General features: G+C 45.6%; 1 protein-coding gene across 1 annotated transcript in view; it reads left to right on the top strand.

Annotated features, from left to right (window-relative positions):
• LOC121303125 (transcription factor 7-like 1-A) overlaps positions 1-14,414 on the top strand; it is a 34,075-nt gene extending 19,661 nt beyond the window's left edge. The window contains exons 4-12 of the mRNA XM_041233604.1: positions 110-193; positions 8,601-8,733; positions 8,918-9,020; positions 9,747-9,830; positions 10,922-11,065; positions 11,516-11,675; positions 12,332-12,439; positions 12,576-12,630; positions 13,841-14,414. Of these exons, the coding sequence (XP_041089538.1) occupies positions 110-193; positions 8,601-8,733; positions 8,918-9,020; positions 9,747-9,830; positions 10,922-11,065; positions 11,516-11,675; positions 12,332-12,439; positions 12,576-12,630; positions 13,841-14,304 (1,335 nt within the window). The 3' untranslated portion in view covers positions 14,305-14,414. The remainder of the gene's footprint in view (positions 1-109; positions 194-8,600; positions 8,734-8,917; positions 9,021-9,746; positions 9,831-10,921; positions 11,066-11,515; positions 11,676-12,331; positions 12,440-12,575; positions 12,631-13,840) is intronic.
• The last annotated feature ends 4,725 nt before the right edge of the window (positions 14,415-19,139 follow it).

The following is a 19,139-nucleotide window of genomic DNA, read 5'->3' as shown; positions in this document are numbered from 1 at the left end:
AGAGCTGTTCATCTTTTTGTTAGAACTGTCCTTTAATTGTTTAAAATCATTTTTCGTTCTCGTTGTTCATTCCATTATTTTATTTGTTTGCCTGTTTCCTTCCCCGCAGTACCTGCAGATGAAATGGCCGCTCCTCGATGTTCCCGGCTCAGCCGGACTGAAGGACTCCAGGGCATCAACACCTGGACACTTGGTGAGTACACCAGCCCTGCGTCTTCACAGCACACTTTCATATACTTCGCTGCATTTTCTTTCCACTTGGAGTTTTTCTGTAAATGCTGTTATTCAGCAAGGCAGAGGGCAGGCATTGCTTTTTACTGTAAAACCCACCGTTGCCTGCTTTGGGTTTGCTGCGAGGAGCAGCGTTGTGTAGCGATTTAACGTTGGGTGGCGAAGTGGTTGGAGGAGAGGGACTGGGAAGGAAGCACTGTGACCTAGCGGTTGGGGCTGAGGGACTGGCAGTTGAGCAGTGTGGCCTGATGGTTGGAGCTGAGGGACTGGGTGGTTGGAGAGGAGGTCCCGGTGCAGCACTGTAACCAGAGCCTCTTGTTTTAGATGACACGGGTCAGACCTTGACCCCTAGATCCCAGCCACCAAATCCCTCCGCCGCCGGACGTCTGAGTCTCGAATTATCTGTCGACTCCTCGGCTTCCAGAGTGGAATCTGGGAGGGGGGAGCGGGAGAATTGCTTGGTTTAGAGAGCTTTGTCAGGGCTGGGTTCCCTTCTCAGTTTCCAGGCCACCACTTTTTAAAACTGGTTCAGTAATTTCAGCCGAAGCATTTGGAGGAGTGGAATCGGTGTGGAGTAGTGGTTAGAGCTGAGAAACAAGGAAGGAGGCAGTGTGGTATAGGGTTAAGTATCTTTTTTTTTTCTTTTTTTTTTTCTTGACAGTCCCTCATAACTTGTCAGTAGGCCATAGCCAGGGTGAAGCCTGGTTCTGGATTTAATTGCGATCCTGTTGCCTGAGGCTGCCGAGTGGGTGTTGAGTTTCCTCCCCCAGGGGCCTGTCAGGGCTGCAGAAGGGAGGAATTCACTTTCCCAGTTGCTGTTTGTTTGTGTTGCAGAGGGGTAACGCGAGGGCCTGTCACTCGCTGCAGCTTGGAAACCCATTAGCCAGCTCAAGCAAACCCCTGGGGTTCCCCTGCCCAGAGATCAGCTCGGAGAATCACTATCGGGGGACCACCCCAGACCATTTCACAGCCTGCTTCAGAACTGGCCTGGGAACCTGCTATTCCCTTTGGCTGGGCCTGGCCTCAAGCTTAACTTACTGCTCTAGCTTCACATAATGGGGCAGGGTGAGCTGGAGTTTTCTCAGTCTTTATACAACATTGCTGTTTAAATGTTTGGGAAACATACACGCTTGTAGCTAATTTTATAATCCATCATCAGACCTGCAAATTTGACATTTTCAGACCTGCGACAGTCATTGTACAGCAAGCCGCAGAATACGACTCCCGTAAAATCACTGGCTCTCTTTCTAGATGTGCTCAGTCTCTGTAGCGCGTCTTCAGTGTGGTGCTGGAAGAGAGTTAATGGACACAGTGTTGACGATGGTTCAGAGTTTCTGAGGAATGTGTTTATTGATTTAGTTCCGTTCTGTATACGTTTACCCCTTTTGAAAATCCTGTCGTCGGGAGCGAGAATTCCCACACGTCGCTCCTTGCGTGTTTTACTGTTTTATATGGGACTGGCATTATGGGGTGAATGGGAGCCATGATCGTGCCGCCATATAACTGGTTCCACAGTAGAAAGGGCCTCCTTACAAAGCAGTTTGAAGGGTTGCTGTTCAGCTCTACTTCATACTGTCCGGCAGCGTATGGTCACCTAGTCTGTGACTCCCACTGTGCAGAACATCTGCTACACGCTAACGTTCACGCAGTAGCACAGTTTGTGCGTCTCTCCGCAGAATAGACGATTCATTCATTGTAGTGCAATGATTTAACATGTATCAGCTACTCAACTTTATTAGTGTTATTCTTTGCGTATGATATCTGTGACTTCCACGTACTGGGGTACGCATTCACTGATCAAATGCGGTTTGTTGCTCCCAACGATTTAACCCAATAAGAGAATATTTAATCAGAGACTTTATTAAAAAAAAAAAAAAAAACTTATTTTTTTTATAATGAGAACTAATTCTGTTATTTGTTGTTTTTAAATTGGCTGCATCTCTCTCTTTCTCTCTCTTTCTCTCTCTCTCTCTCTCTCTCTCTCTCTCTCTCTCTCTCTCTCTCTCTCTGAGATTGCACGCATTCCCTGCCTGTGTTTGTTGATTGGGTTCCAGCTCCAACACAATATCCCTTTATTGTCTTATTGCCCTCTGCTCTGTCTACTCATTGAGGGAGGGTGAGGGGAGGGGAGGGATTAGTCACAAAAAGTAACGCGGTCCAGCTGACAGGAAGTTCTGGAATTTGCTTCCTAGGGCACAGTTTGTTTGGCAGAAGGTCTGGGTTCTGGTAAAGTGATTGCCAGGACTCCAGAGAGAGAGAGTTTGTTCTTAGACTGAGCTCGGAGAATGAGAGAGGAGGAGTGGAGTCAGTGTTGTGTTCCGAGTCCTGCGTAATCGATGGCAAATACTAGCTGTGAGTGTTTTTCCACAGGGATAAGCAGAAGGCAAATTTTATCTTATGGGTTTTTAAATATTTGTTCAGAACCATTCCTAGTCGTGCTACAGATTCACAAACACAAGCGGTTTTAAACGCCTCAGTCCCAGAAACGCATTTCAACGGAAGGATAAAAAGCAGACTGTTTAAAGCATGATAAAAGCAGACTGTTTTAATGAAGTCGTCGGGAGACGGCAAATCAGTAAAAAAAAATTGAAGCTCTCCTGTGTTAATGGGTGTTGAGCGAGATCGACCCAGCCCGCCTGGGTCAAGATTGGACCCTAGCAGGGCTGTGTGCTAAGAGAGGCAGAGGGCTGGTTAGCATTCCACTGGATCTGAGCACTCCCGCCGAGAGGCTGGCCCCTCAATAATACATCAGACTGCACGCCAGCAGGTGATGCATTGAGGGAGAGCAGGGGAGTCGTGTCTATCACATCCCAGATTGCTAATGAATTCTGCACTAGAACAAATATAGAAAAACACACAAAGATCAGGTTACAGTACTCAATTCTAACAAAATCTGCCTTTTTTTACCTTGGTGAATAGCGCCCTGGATAAAGCTGTTGCGATGCTGAATCGCGCTTGACCGTTCGCTTCTGTTACACGCTTTCCAGCAAGTGAGCTGTCTACCAGTCGGTTGATTGATGGAGCCCAGGTGCTTGATTGACAGGCATGTTGAGGTAATCGAGGGCACACACAGCTCTGTTGATTTTTCGCAAGGAACCAGATTACAAGCTTTGTTTGTTCTGCAGCGGGTGTGACTTTGTGAAATCTGCACAGCCTCCCTTGTGCTGTGGCCCGGGTTAGTCATTGCTGCGTTTCACTGATCCACAGGCTCGGTGTGTGCTGCTGTTTTTAAAGCCCATTCCATACCTAGAGCTGCCCAGAGCAGCTATAGCTGAGAGCAGTCCGGCCAAACTCAAGAGCTAGGAGGGTTTTGCTTCTGAAATCAGTAAGTCGGACGTTTAGCCTTTGTGTTTTTATTTTTTTACAGCAGTAAGAGTACAGCTCTGGCCAAAGTTTTGCTTCGCCCTAAAGAATGAACTCCTTTTTGCTTCATAGTCGAATGAAACCTGCTGAATAATGTTACGTTAACATATTGAATTACACACCACTTGTGTGTAATTTTTTTTTTTTTTTATATATATACTTGACGAAAAACGAAATGAAACTTCTAAATCCAACATGAAATATCGTGTTACTGTTTTGGCCTCCGCTACTCTCTTGCAATATAATTTTGTACGCTTTCTTTGAATGCAGGATAACTAAACGATCAATTGTTTTGTTTTTTTTGTCTGATTTCCTAAAATTCTAGGTGATGCAAAACTTTTGGCCACAGCTGTACAGCGTCGGGCGAATTTGTATTTGTGTTTTAAATATTTTTTTCTGTATACATGCTGTGGCGTTCGATGAAGTTTGGGCCAACAAGGCTGTGGGTTTGTGATGGCAGTGAAGGGGTTAAGTCCGTCAGGCAGTGAGAGGGGAAATGACAGTGACCGCAAGATTTGCGGGGGTAGCCTGCCTGGTAATTCTCTCCTTTTTTTTTTTTTTTTTTTTTTTTTTTTTAAAAGCACTATACTGTTTAGAGTTGACAACACCCAGGATCTTTGTCATTCCCTCCGGGACGGGGGAGGTTCTTCGGGGTGACATCGCTGCGATTTATTTTTAGCTGCCTGTGGAGAGAAAGAAGATTCCCAGTGTTGAGCTTTCCTAGGGATTTCGCGGGCCCCCAAACCCACCTGTGCGAGGGTGTCCCATACCTGATTAGTCGTGCTTAGCTGAGGGTGTCTGAGAGGGGGGGTACCGGCTTGATCCATTTCTTATTGTCCTTTGTTTTTATTAGGGAGGGGTGTAATTTTGAATTATGATCTTTGTTTTGCAGTGGAACGGATGAGATTAGGGCATAAATATCTTCATCTGTTTTTTTTAAGAATCCCTCTGTTCTGTTGCATAGCTGCCCATTAAATGATTATATGATGAATTATGAAAACGACCCCCCCCCCCCCCCCCCCCCCCCCTGCAATTCTAGATCTCGTATTTAGGTTATTAACTCCTCGCTTGCTGTAAACCTGCCTGAGATTTATTTCCAGGTACAGCCACAACATCATTTAAAGCTTCAATCATTGAACACTGAAGACTGAGTACTGCACAGCACTAGGGAAGGTAACGCTCTTGAATTTGTTTCAGTGCAAGAACCCAAAGACCTGGATTAACCCTAATTTAGGACTGCCTAGCATCTGCATGCCAGTTAATTGGGGTCTGCGAATCTGCCCTGAAGTGCTCTGGCTGTCTCATTAGTCTCATTGGGATGGTCTTTTTGTTGACTAGAATGAAAATGTGTTAACGGTATGCAGAAGAGATCTTGCTCATTCATTGTAGTGTTATGATTCAACATGTGTTAAATACTTAATAGTAGTTATTGTTATTCATGTAGGGGGATATCCCGGTCTTTTGCCGATTTTTAACCCCAGAAGAAAAGCCGCGCTCCCTCCTGAAACTGCTTCTAATATTTGATCACAAGCTTAATGAAAACACTTTTTTTTGGTTATGCAGTGCAGATACGAACATCGCTTCCTGTTTTTGTTTCCTGCTCTGAAAATACATCCCAGTTTGTGTTTGGCAGCGTGACGGAGTGCTTGAGCCCGAATTCTTTGTTTTGGTACGTTCCCAAATCCGTCTCTTGGCGCTGATGAAGTTTTGTGTTTTGCTGTAACGCGATCTGCTCGCTAATTCGCTCCGCGGCGACTCTGGGTTTGTGACGGCTCGCTGCTGTTGCACAGATGTGTCCAGCTGTGGAGCCTGTAGTGAGTTTCTGACACCTTTCGTTACTGCTCTGTGGTTCGGGGGGGGGGGGGTCAGTGCTGCCTCTTGGTGGCCAAACATAACACCCAGATACTGGGATATGTATCTGATAAATGGTCAAAGTAAAACCATTGCAAAACCAGCTGGTATTGAATGCACAGTATGTGCCGCAGTAGCTTCAGTTAGTGGTCTTAATTGCAAGGCATTGAACTGTATTCAAATTTATTCATTTTTTTATATAACGCCTTTCACAGTGGAGCACCATCACAAAGTGCTTTACAAGATACGAGACTAGGGTGTGTGAACAAGCCTGTATCTTTAACCACTGGACCACACAGCCTCCATTATTACACGCAAAACCTCATGACAAACCATTCTGTTGTTTCAATGGGCTGTGGGGTTATTTCTCAGGGTGATTTTATCGTTTTTATTTAAATATCAATGATACCTACACACATACACAATCGCTGATCAAATTCGATCTATATATCGATTGATTTGCTTCTGACGATTTAACCCAATAAGAAAAGGAAATAACAGCCTGCTGTCCTCTCTCAGAAGAGGAATGTGTTTTGTTTTTTTTTAAATGCGTCCCTGAGACCTCTCGCAGTGTAAACGGGGGTGCTGTGAAGGTTGTGTGTTGGTATTCAAACCCGTTAACCTGCAGTCACTGAGCAAACGCTGCGCTGGCTGGAGGAGCCGCTTGTCGAACTGGTGAGAGGAATTCTCGTTCCTGCAGGAAACGCAGAAACACAAGACTGAGCAAAAATACCTTTAAACCCATTAAATACCAAATTTGTTTTCTCCATCAATATTCAGATCCTTTTGTTTTGGCTACAAACTGCTCCTTCCTGTTTTGAGGGCTGTTAGACGCGCTCGTAAATCTGGGCAGTGAAATTTCACCCCGGCTACGAAGCTCAACCTGTTATCAGCGCTGTCATCCCAAGAAATGGATCGTTTTGAGGGTTTGGTTTATTATTTTATATTGAAGCGTCATAAAAGCCTCTGGGCTGTATCTGCAGAATTACATTTAGACTACATGTGTGCTTAACAAAATTAGACAAGTTATCCTAACAGCAGTTTTAAGAGAACATTTAAATGACCTGTAAATATGTGTTAAATGACAGAGCCTGCCCTCAAATGGGGACCGTGGCATGTCATGGGTTAAGGTAGGGGCATGTTCATGTAATTAGGAATGACAGACTTCAGGTTCTAATTGCTGGAATTTTTACTTCATCTGCATAAGATGCGTTTTCAAATTTTGCAGTTGTTTGCTTGCGCCAGCTTCGCTCGATTTGAAAGTCAAACTCTGTGCCAAGCTTAAAACAGAATCCCCATTTTAGTAAGCAATACAGTGGAATCGTTCTTCCCTCCCAAAAGAAATGAGTAAACCGATCCTAATAATAAACACAGATCTCCAGCCTGCAGATCACACGTCTTCAGAACCGCTGCCTGCTTTTGTTCGCCGGCATTTTATGGATTGGGTTGAATCTCGGAAACTTATTTAAATGAGGTACACTCATTAGCTCAAGCTGAAGCAACAACTGGGGGTTTCTCTTCTTCCTTTCCCTTTAAGCTCTCCTACAGACAATGGGAGCGCTCAGGGGCGCAAAAGAGCTGATTAATTTCCATGATCTGCTTGACGGACACTGTGTGTGTGTGTGTCTCTCTCTCCGTGTGTCTGGGCCATCACGGAACTATCACTGAACACCCGTTCTCTGCACGCTGAGAAGTGCTCCTCTACTCTCCTGCTTCAACTCGGCGTCTCCTCTTAAATATTGCTTGTTTTTACACGCGTCTCATCCATCATTTCAAACTCCATAAAACTACAAGAAAGGACAGCACTGTTGCAAGCACTCGCTCCTGTAGACATCAGACCCGATCCCTGAACCATTCTGCCATTATCTAAACCCTTTTTAATTTCTTTATGCGAAATAAAATCAATTTGAATCAAATGATTACTTTATTTTATAAAGCGCGCCTCTGTGGAACGGCCCGTGGATGAACAAGAAGCCACTGCTTCAAAATATTTTTTTAAAGAGCTCTTGCTTTTTTTTTTTTTTTAAGGAACAAGCCTCCATTCTCCAGCTCTGCTCCCATGTGACGTTCCGGCCCGAACAAGCGTCCCATTCAGAGCTCTGACAACGGGAAACCACTGCCTTGCTTGCACTGTAATGAAAAGAGAGACACTGGCTATTACTGTTATCATCTGCACATGCACCTCTCACCCAGGGGCTCTGCTTGCATTCTAGCAAACTCCTGGAAACCCGGGCTGAGCGGCGAGGTTAACCCTTTGCTTCCCTTGCCTTCAGGAGATCCTTGGTACAGTCGGTCACAGAGCATTGAGATAATGGACTGTATTCATATTTTGTTAGAGCGTTGAGGCGACAGCGTCCTGCGGTTTTGAAATGATGTTCTCCAGTTGTGACCTGGTTTTATAATCTGTGTTGTTTTTGACCGCTGCAGGGTTTGAGTTTCTCAGAGTGCCCAGCGTTTCTTAGAAACTCGAGTTTAATATTCTTTTGGTATTTCTGAATTTAGCTCTGTTATTGACTGTTAGTTATGGATGACTGCCAGTGTTTTTTTTAAAACGTCTTTTTTTTTCTGCTGGGCTTGAGGTAATGACGCTGGTCTGTTTTTGTGTTTTAAATTTATTTTAAAACCTGATTCTCTCTCTCTCTCTCTCTCTCTCTCTCTCTCTCTCTCTCTCTCTCTCTCTCTCTCTCTCTCTCTCTCTCTCTCTCTCTCTCTCTCTCTCTCTCTCTCCCCATCTCCAGTCCTCTCCTCCTTGTAATGACCAGGGCTGCTCTTGGCACCCCGCCCCACATCTCCACTGTTCCTTGGTCTGTCTCCAGATTGCATCACACACGCCTCCCACACACTCCAGTGTTGTTTACTACAAATAACTGAAAAGTCATTGTGGTTTTGGGACTGTGTTTGTACAGGGGCGTCTCCTTTCTTTTCTTTAAGTAGTGGGTAAAGAAATATAAAAAAAAAATTCTGTTTCCTGTACCCAGCAGACTTGAAAATAGAACAAAGTTTAAATTTTTTTTTTTTTTTGGTTCCTTTCTTAATCTGTGTTCTTCTTTATAAAGTTTGCTGGATGCTGACTAAACTTATTTTAATTTTAAACGTCTTTGTTGTCCCGTCGTTGACGCAGATTCGCTTCTCTCTTCTCATTTCTCTCCCGGCAGTCGAACAAGGTCCCGGTGGTGCAGCACCCCCACCACATGCACCCCCTGACCCCCCTCATCACCTACAGCAACGAACACTTCTCCCCGGGCACCCCCCCCTCCCACCTCTCTCCAGAGATCGATCCAAAGACAGGTGAGACTGGTCAAGTTGCTTTTGTACAGCCTTGTGCTTTGGAAATGCATTAACCCAATGGGTGAAGCTAGCTGGCTGTCTCTGTGTGTGTTCGTGCCTCTGTCTGTCTCTGTGTGTGTGTGTACGTGCCTCTGTCTGTGTAGTCAGGGTTACCCTATTCTGTCTTTCCTTTGCCCCTCTGCAGGTATCCCAAGGACGCCCCACCCCTCAGAACTCTCGCCCTACTACCCACTGTCCCCCGGCGCTGTGGGGCAGATCCCGCACCCTCTGGGATGGCTGGTACCGCAGTAAGAAAACCTTCCTTCTGTTCTCACTGTCCAGAACGACAAGCTGCAACCCTACTGCAGAGTCCAAACCCCTCGCAGTGCGTAGATTAGCATTGAAGTAATAAGACGATCAAAACCAATACAGGAATACATTGCCTAAAAAAATTTAATGAAATGTGCCGGGAGTCCAGGGCGTTTTGTATTTCACATTGTGATTTGGTTTGCCCTGTACTGCGTGTTTTTTTTTTTTTTCAGCATTGAGAAATGTGCTTGTGCTGTTTCTGGCAGCCTCCTGTCAGCGCTGTAGCAGTAAACATGTTGTCGCAGTTCTTTTTGGGGGGGGGGGACAGGTCTAAGAAGGAACGCTCGGTAATGCAGCCGACGCCTGAGTCTCCTCCTGCCCCCTGGGGGCTGTATTGGCCCGAGGCTATGCCTGCAGCCACAGCTGATCCCAGGCAGGATAAACCCCAGGAGACGGCCTTTTCTTACTGCCTGCTCGTTTTTATTTATTCCTAGCGTAATGCTAAATGACAGTCTGGTAGATGAAACCTCTCAACAAGTGTCTCTCGCAATATCCTTCATCGAGTTTCTTTTGTTTTAAAATAAATAAATGAACCAGATTTTAAAGTGTGTTTCTGATTCAGCGTCTGCCAGCGATTTTGCTGGATTGGCGCTCTGCTGTGCAGTAGGAATGTTGTCCAGATTCATTCTAGTTTGTCTCACTGTGGTTCTCCTGGTCTTTTTCAGGCAGGGCCAGCCCATGTACTCGATACCTCCGGGGGGGTTCAGACACCCCTACCCAGCTCTTGCAATGAACGCGTCCATGTCGAGGTGAGTGTCGGAGCTGGGGGGGGGGTTAAGTTAATAAGTGCTTGTGCTCATTTCTTCCTTTCTGTACACCTGTGTAGTGTTTAGATTTTGAATTTTATATGCCTCTCAAAGCTGTTGATGGAATAGATTGTCCTGTCCTAATACACGCACACACATTAATTCTAATATATTTTTAAAACAAGATGGAGAATCATGAAACATCTCTGGGAAGGGAAAGGAGACTGGCAGTTCTGTTTTTTTTTTTTTTTTTTTTTTTTTTTTTTTTTTTTTTTTTTTTTTTTTCGTTCCCTTGACCCAGTAGTACTCCCTCCACCAGTCTGTCAGCCTGCTCTCCCCCGGCTTCAAAACACATCATTTAAGAAGCCCTGACTGCTGATTTTTAATTGCATTTTCTGCATGTTTTATTTTTAAGTGTCGGTCCTGTCCGTGGGTCTGTGTGTGAGATGGGTTGGGACCTGGCCTGTTCGTTTTAATGATAGCGGCGATGCTGATTTTATTGTTGTTAATTCCACGCGTGGCAGCGAGCGCACAGGGTTCTGAAGCAGAGCTCCTTAAATATTGCAGAGATGCCTGGAACCTTTCCACAAGAAAAGACGATAGAGAAAATAACTTTTTTGTTTTTAACAGTAAGCTAATTGGTGCCTCCTGTGCGCCAGGCATTGCAGATTCGTTTTAGATTTTTATTAGTTTTGTCCTGGTTTATTTAGCTAGGGCATCTCTCCTGCATTTTATTTAATGCCACACCACTGGTGCTGGCTCACAGAAGAGGCTAAATGTTACTCTCATTTCCAATAGGCTTTTTATTTAAATATTACACCATAGGAAGCTCCCTATAGCCTGGAGGTCGCTGGTTCGAGTCCGTGCTGTTCTATTGCTGACTGTAGATGGGAGCACCTAGGGGGAGGCGACAGTTGGCAGAGCACCGCCGGGGAGGGGGGGGGTTAGGGTTTGGGTTCCTTGAAGGCCCAACCTTGACAAAGTTTGAGATCAATCAGCTGTTCGGAACCCTGAAGAGCATTAATGGGCTGAAGTCCCTTCTCTGTGTTCTTACTGGGTTAATTCCAGTTTCTCATCTCTCGCTCTCTCCGCAGTTTGGTGTCCAGTCGCTTCTCCCCACACATGGTGTCCCATCACCCACACAGCCTTCACCAGACGGGCATCCCTCACCCTGCCATCGTCTCGCCCGCCATCAAGCAGGAGCCCAACCAGGGCCACCTGAGCCCCTCCATGCACCCGTGAGTACACCCCGATCACAGAGCCGAGCTGGCAAGCTGGGGCAGGACCCAGCATTGTGTACTGAAGGACTGCTATCGACAGCGTTTTCTGTGCACCTGGAACCTCTCTGACGCTCTGCACTGGGGCAATCCATTGTGTGTGTTTACTGATTTAAAAAAAAAAAAAAAAATGAATGACATCCGTACCTGTGAAAACTGTCTGGTCTTCCAATAAGGTGTTATTTTGTAAAGGCGTTCCTGCATAGTGCCTGAAAAGAAAGCAGTTGGACAATGTAGCTCTGGCCAAAAGTTTTGCATCACCTAAATTTTTAGGATTGAGACATATGAATGAATGAACAGAATTTAGATCTTTTATTCAACCTCAAAATTGTCGTAAAAGTCTACTGGAAGCCATAGCTGTACGTTATCTAATTTAAGGAGGTTCCTGATATTTCAGCTTCTTTCTCGCAGGAAGTCTCCCGCGCCCCTAAAAAAAGAGGAGGAAAAGAAACCACACGTGAAGAAGCCACTCAACGCGTTCATGCTCTACATGAAGGAGATGAGGGCCAAAGTGGTGGCAGAGTGCACGCTCAAGGAGAGCGCAGCCATCAACCAGATACTGGGCAGACGGGTAAGGGGGGGCGGGGACGTCTGAGGAGAGCACGAGAAAGAGCTCCGGGAAACGGGACGAGATTCAAGGGGGCCAAAAAACCTCCACAGTACAATATCCAACCCACCGCCTGCAGTAAATCTGACATGACCTCACAACATGCACAGACTGTCGCGGTAACGCAAAAATATCAATCCCTGTTTTTTTATTTATTTTTTTGTTTTTTCCTGACCAGCTTTGAAACGGCCGCATTAGTTCGGCAGAAGAAATCGGGAAAAGGCTACAGTTTTTGTGAGCGTTTTTTTACGTGTAAAGGGGTACGGTTGCCCCTGTTTTTTTTTATAATATTTATCAGGAGGCCTGTACTGCTTACTGATTTTTTTTTTTTTTTTTTTTTTTTTATATAGTGTATATCATGTTAATACACACAGCATATCATGTTAATACACACAAGTGTTTAGAAGTGGGGTGGGTGTTTACTGTTTCATAGTCCTGTGCTTCCCTCTCCTGTTTAAGACAGAATTGAAAAAATCACTTTGTTTGCCACTCCATAAATGGACCATTCTAAGGAAATAGACAGGTTTTAGAAGCAGGATCGTGTGGGGGAATAGGGAGGGGTGAAAGGAGAGCCCCAGTCCTAACCTTTCGCCTGTGTCCTGTTTTTTTTTAAATCTCAGTGGCACTCCCTGACACGAGAAGAGCAAGCCAAGTACTATGAACTGGCGCGCAAAGAACGGCAGCTCCACTCGCAGCTGTACCCTGGCTGGTCAGCACGAGATAACTACGTGAGTATTCGCTCTGCCCACCGCTTGCGTGTCAAAGTAGCGTGCTGTGGAAACATCTGCACCAGGTTCCTTTTTTTTTGGTCTGTATTCTTGTGATGACCTTTTTTTTTTTCTTTGTGCTTCTCTCCCCGTGCAGGGCAAAAGAAAAAAGAGGAAGAGGGAAAAACAGCAGCCAGATGGAGAGCCAGAAGGTATCTATTCACACTGCAGCGACCCACCTCCCTTCCAAACAACGTCTACAATGTGTCTATTCACACTGCAGCGACCCACCTCCCTTCCAAACCACGCCTACAATGTGTCTATTCACACTGCAGCGACCCACCTCCCTTCCAAACCACGCCTGCAATGTGTCTATTCACACTGCAGCGACCCACCTCCCTTCCAAACCACGCCTGCAATGTGTCTATTCACACTGCAGCGACCCACCTCCCTTCCAAACCACGCCTGCAATGTGTCTATTCACACTGCGGCGACCCACCTCCCTTCCAAACCACGCCTGCAATGTGTCTATTCACACTGCGGCGACCCACCTCCCTTCCAAACCACGCCTGCAATGTGTCTATTCACACTGCGGCGACCCACCTCCCTTCCAAACCACGCCTGCAATGTGTCTATTCACACTGCGGCGACCCACCTCCCTTCCAAACCACGCCTGCAATGTGTCTATTCACACTGCAGCGACCCACCTCCCTTCCAAACCACGCCTGCAATGTGTCTATTCACACTGCAGCGACCCACCTCCCTTCCAAACCACGCCTGCAATGTGTCTATTCACACTGCAGCGACCCACCTCCCTTCCAAACCACGCCTGCAATTCCCCACCAGTCTCTCCAGTTTATTTTTTTTCTTGCATGGCAAATGTTTGTTTCAAAATGACTCTGATCGAGGTGTACAAGAAACACAGAGAAACGTTTGAAGCTCGCATGGAGACCATTTCAAGCAACGTCTTGAAATGCCTTGCAGTTGCTTCAACAGTTGCGTTGGTGTTGCTTCTGTAGATTTTCACAGCTTGCTTTCCCTCCTTGCAGTGTCTTTCCTCCCCTAACCTATTTAGATTTTGCTGTCCTGTACTTGCATTTACTAATGATCTACTAACTGTCTCTCCCCTCCTCTCTTCTCTGTTTGCACACACGCAGCTTATGAGATTCAGTGCTAGCATTGACCGACAGGTATGTCTAGTATCCTTCACCCAGAAGTACAGTTCAAACGAAGACTCTGCAGACCAGAGTAATATTCTTTATAATCCACTCCAGTGCTGACAGTTGGTTTCACTTTCTCTTGGGATAACCAGTGTTTTAAATGTTGAATTAACTCCTGCTGACGCAGATTGTTTTTTTTTTTTAAATGTACTGCAGAATCTAGCAGAGTTTCTTGCATATTTAAAATCTTTTATCCCTTCAGATCAATTCTCCTCGCGGAACAAGAAGCCGTGTGCACAGTACGTGCCTCCTGAGAAGACGTGCGACAGCCCGGCCTCGTCCCACGGCAGCATGCTGGACTCTCCCGCCACTCCCTCCGTGGCCCTGGCCTCTCCTGCTGCCCCCGCGGCCACACACTCGGAGCAGGCACAGCCGCTGTCCCTGACCACCAAACCAGCGGGTCGGGCGCACCCCCACCACCACCACTTCTCTCTGTCCAGCAAGCCCCGAGGCCCCTCCCCTTCCTCCACCCAACCCGGCCTCTCGCTATCAGTTGGCTCTCCGGGCAGCCAATCTCCGCATATCCTGTCCCGGCCAATCCCCTTCAGCTCACTCCAACACGCCATGTTGACTCCTCCCGCTTCCTTTCATCAGGCAGCCCTCCATTCCCACCACGCATTGCTCCAGTCCCAGCCGTTGTCCTTGGTAACCAAATCAGCTGACTAAAAAAAAAAGAGAATTAATAAATGTTTTTTTTAAATGCTGTATATTGCTTTTTACATTAATAGTTATTAAAGGACAAAATTTAAAGAAGTTACTGAAAGAAGTTTTTTTTTTTTTTTATTATTGGTCAATATTTGACCACCAAATTCTTTTTTTTTTTTTTTTTTTTGTGTAAAGTTTACCACAGTTCATGAACGGGATGTTTTTCTTGTATTTTTGTTTCTTTTTAAATGCATTTATCCAACAGACTATGTAGAAAAAGAAATGTTTTCTAAAGGTTTCTTTTTAATTTAGTTAATCTTCGGGAGGCTAGTTGGGAGTTTTATTTCCAGTACTGAGTGTGTGAACAATCTTGAGAGACGTGTTCAATAAACCTTGAAATCCTCTTTTGTAAAACCCTGCGGTCTGCTTGTCTTCATTAACTCAACCTCCTTTTTCAGCTGCTATGAAGGATTTTAAAAATGGATTATTCTCTAACCCAGGGCTTCTCAAACCCGGTCCTCGGGGAACCGCAGGGTCTCCTGGTTTTCGTTCCAGCTCGGCTCACAATTACTTAACTAAACCGTTAGTTGAACTAATAATGTGTGTTTTTAATTACCTTTTTTTTCATTGTTTTCAGCTGTTAAACAGTTGGAGATTTGAAGTTTAACTACACTTTCACAAGAAATGTGCAGAGAGAGAGACTGCATGGTCTGGCTTCATCACAATCCTATGGGGGGTGGAATACAGGCTCTCAGTTCTCATGTTTTTGTGTGTAATCGACAGACTAGACTTGAGGGGAAAACAGATCTGTAGGAAAATGTTATCTGGTTATAAGTAGTGTCAGAAATTAAGGGTTGTTTTTTTTTTTTTTTTTTTTTTTTTTTTTTTTTTTTTTTAATTTATGTATTTTTGCTGGAAAGTGTTCTGATTGAAGCAGAAACATAAGAGAATATTAAAATGAGATATAATGGAATTTTTATTTATTTATTTATTTTTAAGCCTGCGTTTTAAAAAGCCCGTTGAGTTTGCTGTAGAGGGGCCAAGACTTTGAATCCAATAACCCAATTAACAGGAGAGAAAGCGAAGGAAACTGGAAACGCAGCCAAGCGAGCCCTGCGCTTTTCAGACAAGAACCAGGGCACTTGAGAGAGGGAGCGCACCTTCGCATCCTGAGAAAAGGACACGGGCTTAATGGAGATGGAAGAGGGAGGGAGTGGTACAGGAGGGCTCTTCAGCAAGGCAGGGGGAGTGTGACTGATTCAGGGCTAATTTACCCTTCAGTAAGGGGGGGGGGGGGGGGGGGGCTCGCTTTGTCTGCTAGGCAACAAGCCTGGGCGGTTTATTTGTTTTAGTTTAAAGGAGAGCAAAGCTATTCAATTCCGTTGCCTGACCAACTGTGCAGATTGGACCGAGTTGCAGTCAGTCGGACTGCTCTGCATGTATTTAGATATGAATTGCTCATCTAATTGTAATGAAACTTGGTACTGACATTCTCATTGAGGGCTGTGCAATCTGGGTGTACACTGTGTGTGTTTTACAAGTGCGTGCAGGTGGGGGTGATGTCTTCTGATCCTGGCAGTTCTCTTTTTTTTTTTTTTTTTTTTTTCTTTTTTTTTGTATGTTAAACTTCATGCCCATAGCTATTAAACACGGAGTGGTGATTTAAATATAGAAATACTAAACGAAACTTCAATACAGGAACGAACGCTTCGACTGGAGGTCTTTTGAAAATCTCTTGCTCATTGCGTTTAGGCTATCCTGCGTTTGCCTTGTGCAGGGGGCGGGTGTCCTGTCCCGTCCTGTAGTGTGCATGACTGCTGTAGGGTGCGTGGAATTGATGTGATTACAATGCGTGGGGTTGGTGTGTGTGTGTCTATAAAGAAAAAAAAAGTATCAACGTGTTTCTGTCACTGTGGATTTAAGAATATTTTTTTTTCCTCATTCATTTTATAAGGGAATTCGTAAGACGCATCTATTTCTGATTTTTCAAAGCAAACCAAAAGAACGCAAACAGCTGGTTCGCTCCCGACGCCAGCTCCCCAAACACAACAGGTCACGAAGTGTTTTCATATTAGTTTCGCCCCTTTTTCCCTTTTAAACCGTTTTATTGCTGCTTGCCTCAACACAGGAGCTTAAATTAACTCTGAGGAGCCGGCCCCTGGGAACTCATTAGCCAATTCAATTAGCGAAACACACACAAGGTCGATTCAGGCTCTGAGTGGCCCAGGGACGGGGCAGCCTGCCAGGGACTCTGCAATTAGCCCCCCTGTGGAGGCTGAGGGCGAGTCCTCGGCACCCGCAAGATTCAGCAAGGGTGGACCAGACGTGAGCAGCGTGTTAATTCGGGACCCAGTTCTAAACACAAGCACACCAAAATTATACCTGTGGTTTAAATTATACATCACTGTTTTGCCCGTTACTTCTGCGCATTTACTGCAGTCTGGTGGGCGTCCGACAGACAGACAGACTGGCTCTGTATGCGTATTCATTTGTACAGCTCACTGTAGACTTTATTTTTTTAGAATGATGAAACGTTTTTTTTTTTAACTCTATAGGGTACGGAAAGTTGCCCGACCAAGATTGTGAAGAAACATATGCATTATTAAATACAGCACAGGTAGGACACATCACATGGTACGGTTATACACACAGCGACTGAAGGGGGTGTGATATGTGCGGTTGGTGTATCGTATGTGGTGAATTGTACTGTTTTTATAACTATTTCAGTATCCAACAAGCCTACAAAAAACCCGAATCAAAACCATTCTATAAATCCGGCAGCATGACCAGCAGTCAGGACAGCTTATTTCCCGTCCACAGTTGGAGCAGTGGAAACCAGTTTGAATCGTGTCTAGAATGTGTGCGTTTTAACGGCGGGGGGTTGCATTCTCAAAGGCCACGTTTGGCACGAATACGCGTGGCTTGTGAACAGACAGACAGACAGACGGGCGGTTAAGCTCTGCCATCGCTCCCCAGCCCTCACCACCGCACTGAAAGGCAATGAGCTGTCAGACAGACTCGCCAATGAGTTCCTTCAGGCCATGACAGCACTTGTTAGAGGATTCTCCCTGGATTTCAGAACACACCGCTGGGTACAATAACCAAAGGAGGGAAAACAACGAGTAATAGCAGTGTCTCAGAATAAAAACTATTCCAGATTTACAGTGTGAAGTGAGTTCTCTTAACTCAATCCAACACACCACAGAACAAACACCACCACATAATCCAGGGTGCCCCCTCCAGTCCAGGGCAGGCTTGAAGCACGGAGACTGAACTGCTCCCCCCCTCACCTACCTAAGAGAAAGGGGGCTCCCTCCAGTCCAGGGCAGGCTTGAGGCACAGAGGCTGAACTGCTCCCTCCTTCACCTCCCTAAGAGAAAGGGGGCTCCCTCCAGTCCAGGGCAGGCTTGAGGCACAGAGACTGAACTGCTCCCTCCCTCACCTCCCTAAGAGAAAGGGTGCCCACTCCAGTCCAGGGCAGGCTCTGGGCATAGCTTAATGGTACCACCTTGGGAACATTTCCATATTTTGGTATCACAGTGGCAGGAACCAGTGGTGTGTAATCTAGTACCACTGTACCCCATCAGCACCAGACAGACAGTGTGCTCCTGAATCAGGACCCCTGCTCTGTGCAGTATCTGCTCCCAATGCATTGCGTTTGCCATGGCTGGCAATGCTGTGCTCTGCTGATGGTTCTGCTAACTAGGCCTCTAGAAAAGCAGAGCTCAACTCTACAGGTTTTCATCAATTCAGTGATAACAGGGAGCTAAAAAAAAAACAAAAGAAGAAAGAGAGAGACATGAAAAGATTGGCCAGTTGCCTAATGGATTTTGTTTTTAGCCTCTTCGATTAGACATCTGCTTGGCAAGCACGAGGTCAGGTTTAATAAATGTTAATTAGCCTCATTAAATTCTTGCACTCGCTCGCTGAGTTCCCCCTCGTTCTCTTTTGATCTTCACTGCCTGGCAGGTTAACCCTTTGGGGCCCGGCTGCATTTAGATCTGCCTCTTTCTAGACTAATTGAATGCACCTCGAATTCATTTATTCTATTGCTTCCCCTGAACTATCCAGACTTGAAACCCCGTGTCCTGCCTCTGATTCGCACATTTTCAAACCCAGCACTCCTGTATATACTACTGGACCCTGATCCCTTGCTTCCTCTGCTGTAGGTCCCCTGGTCTGATTGCAGCTCGGACCACTGCAGTAGATCAGACCTACAGCACAGGAAGTGCCCTTAAGAGGCACAGGAATCCAAAAACCAATTTGCTAATAATCATAAAAGGTAAGAAAGTGATTTTAAACCCTTGGTTAGTGCTCTTTTATTACACTTCACTGTGCTTCTACTGTGCTTTACCATGCCTCTCTGTGCTTTACAATGCTTCCCTATGCTTTACCAGAGCTCTCTGTGCTTTACAATGCTTCCCTACACTTTACCAGACCTCCTTGTGCTTTACAATGCTTCCCTATGCTTTACCAGACCTCTTTGTGCTTTACAATGCTTCCCTACACTTTACCAGACCTCTCTGTGCTTTACAATGCTTCCCTGTGCTTCACTAGATCTCTCTGTACTTTACAATGCTTCCCTATGCTTTACCAGACCTCTCTGTGCTTTACAATGGTTCCTTGTGCTTCACTAGATCTCTCTGTGCTTTACAATGCTTTCACTGTGTTTTATTTTTACCCAGTGCTGAGTTATTGGCCCCCAGTGAACTGAGGTCCACAAAGCTTCAAGCACCAGTGTTTTTAGCCAACAGTATTCCGATCACGAGACCAGCCCCCCTTGTCATTTACTAACGTCCGGTGGGCTGCGTGAGCGGGATGCAGCCACGTCCCTGAAAGAGGAACAAAATCATTTT

Source organism: Polyodon spathula, chromosome 31 (genome assembly GCF_017654505.1).
Source record: "Polyodon spathula isolate WHYD16114869_AA chromosome 31, ASM1765450v1, whole genome shotgun sequence".
Taxonomy (NCBI): domain Eukaryota; kingdom Metazoa; phylum Chordata; class Actinopteri; order Acipenseriformes; family Polyodontidae; genus Polyodon; species Polyodon spathula.
This window is presented reverse-complemented; position numbering and strand designations above follow the sequence as displayed.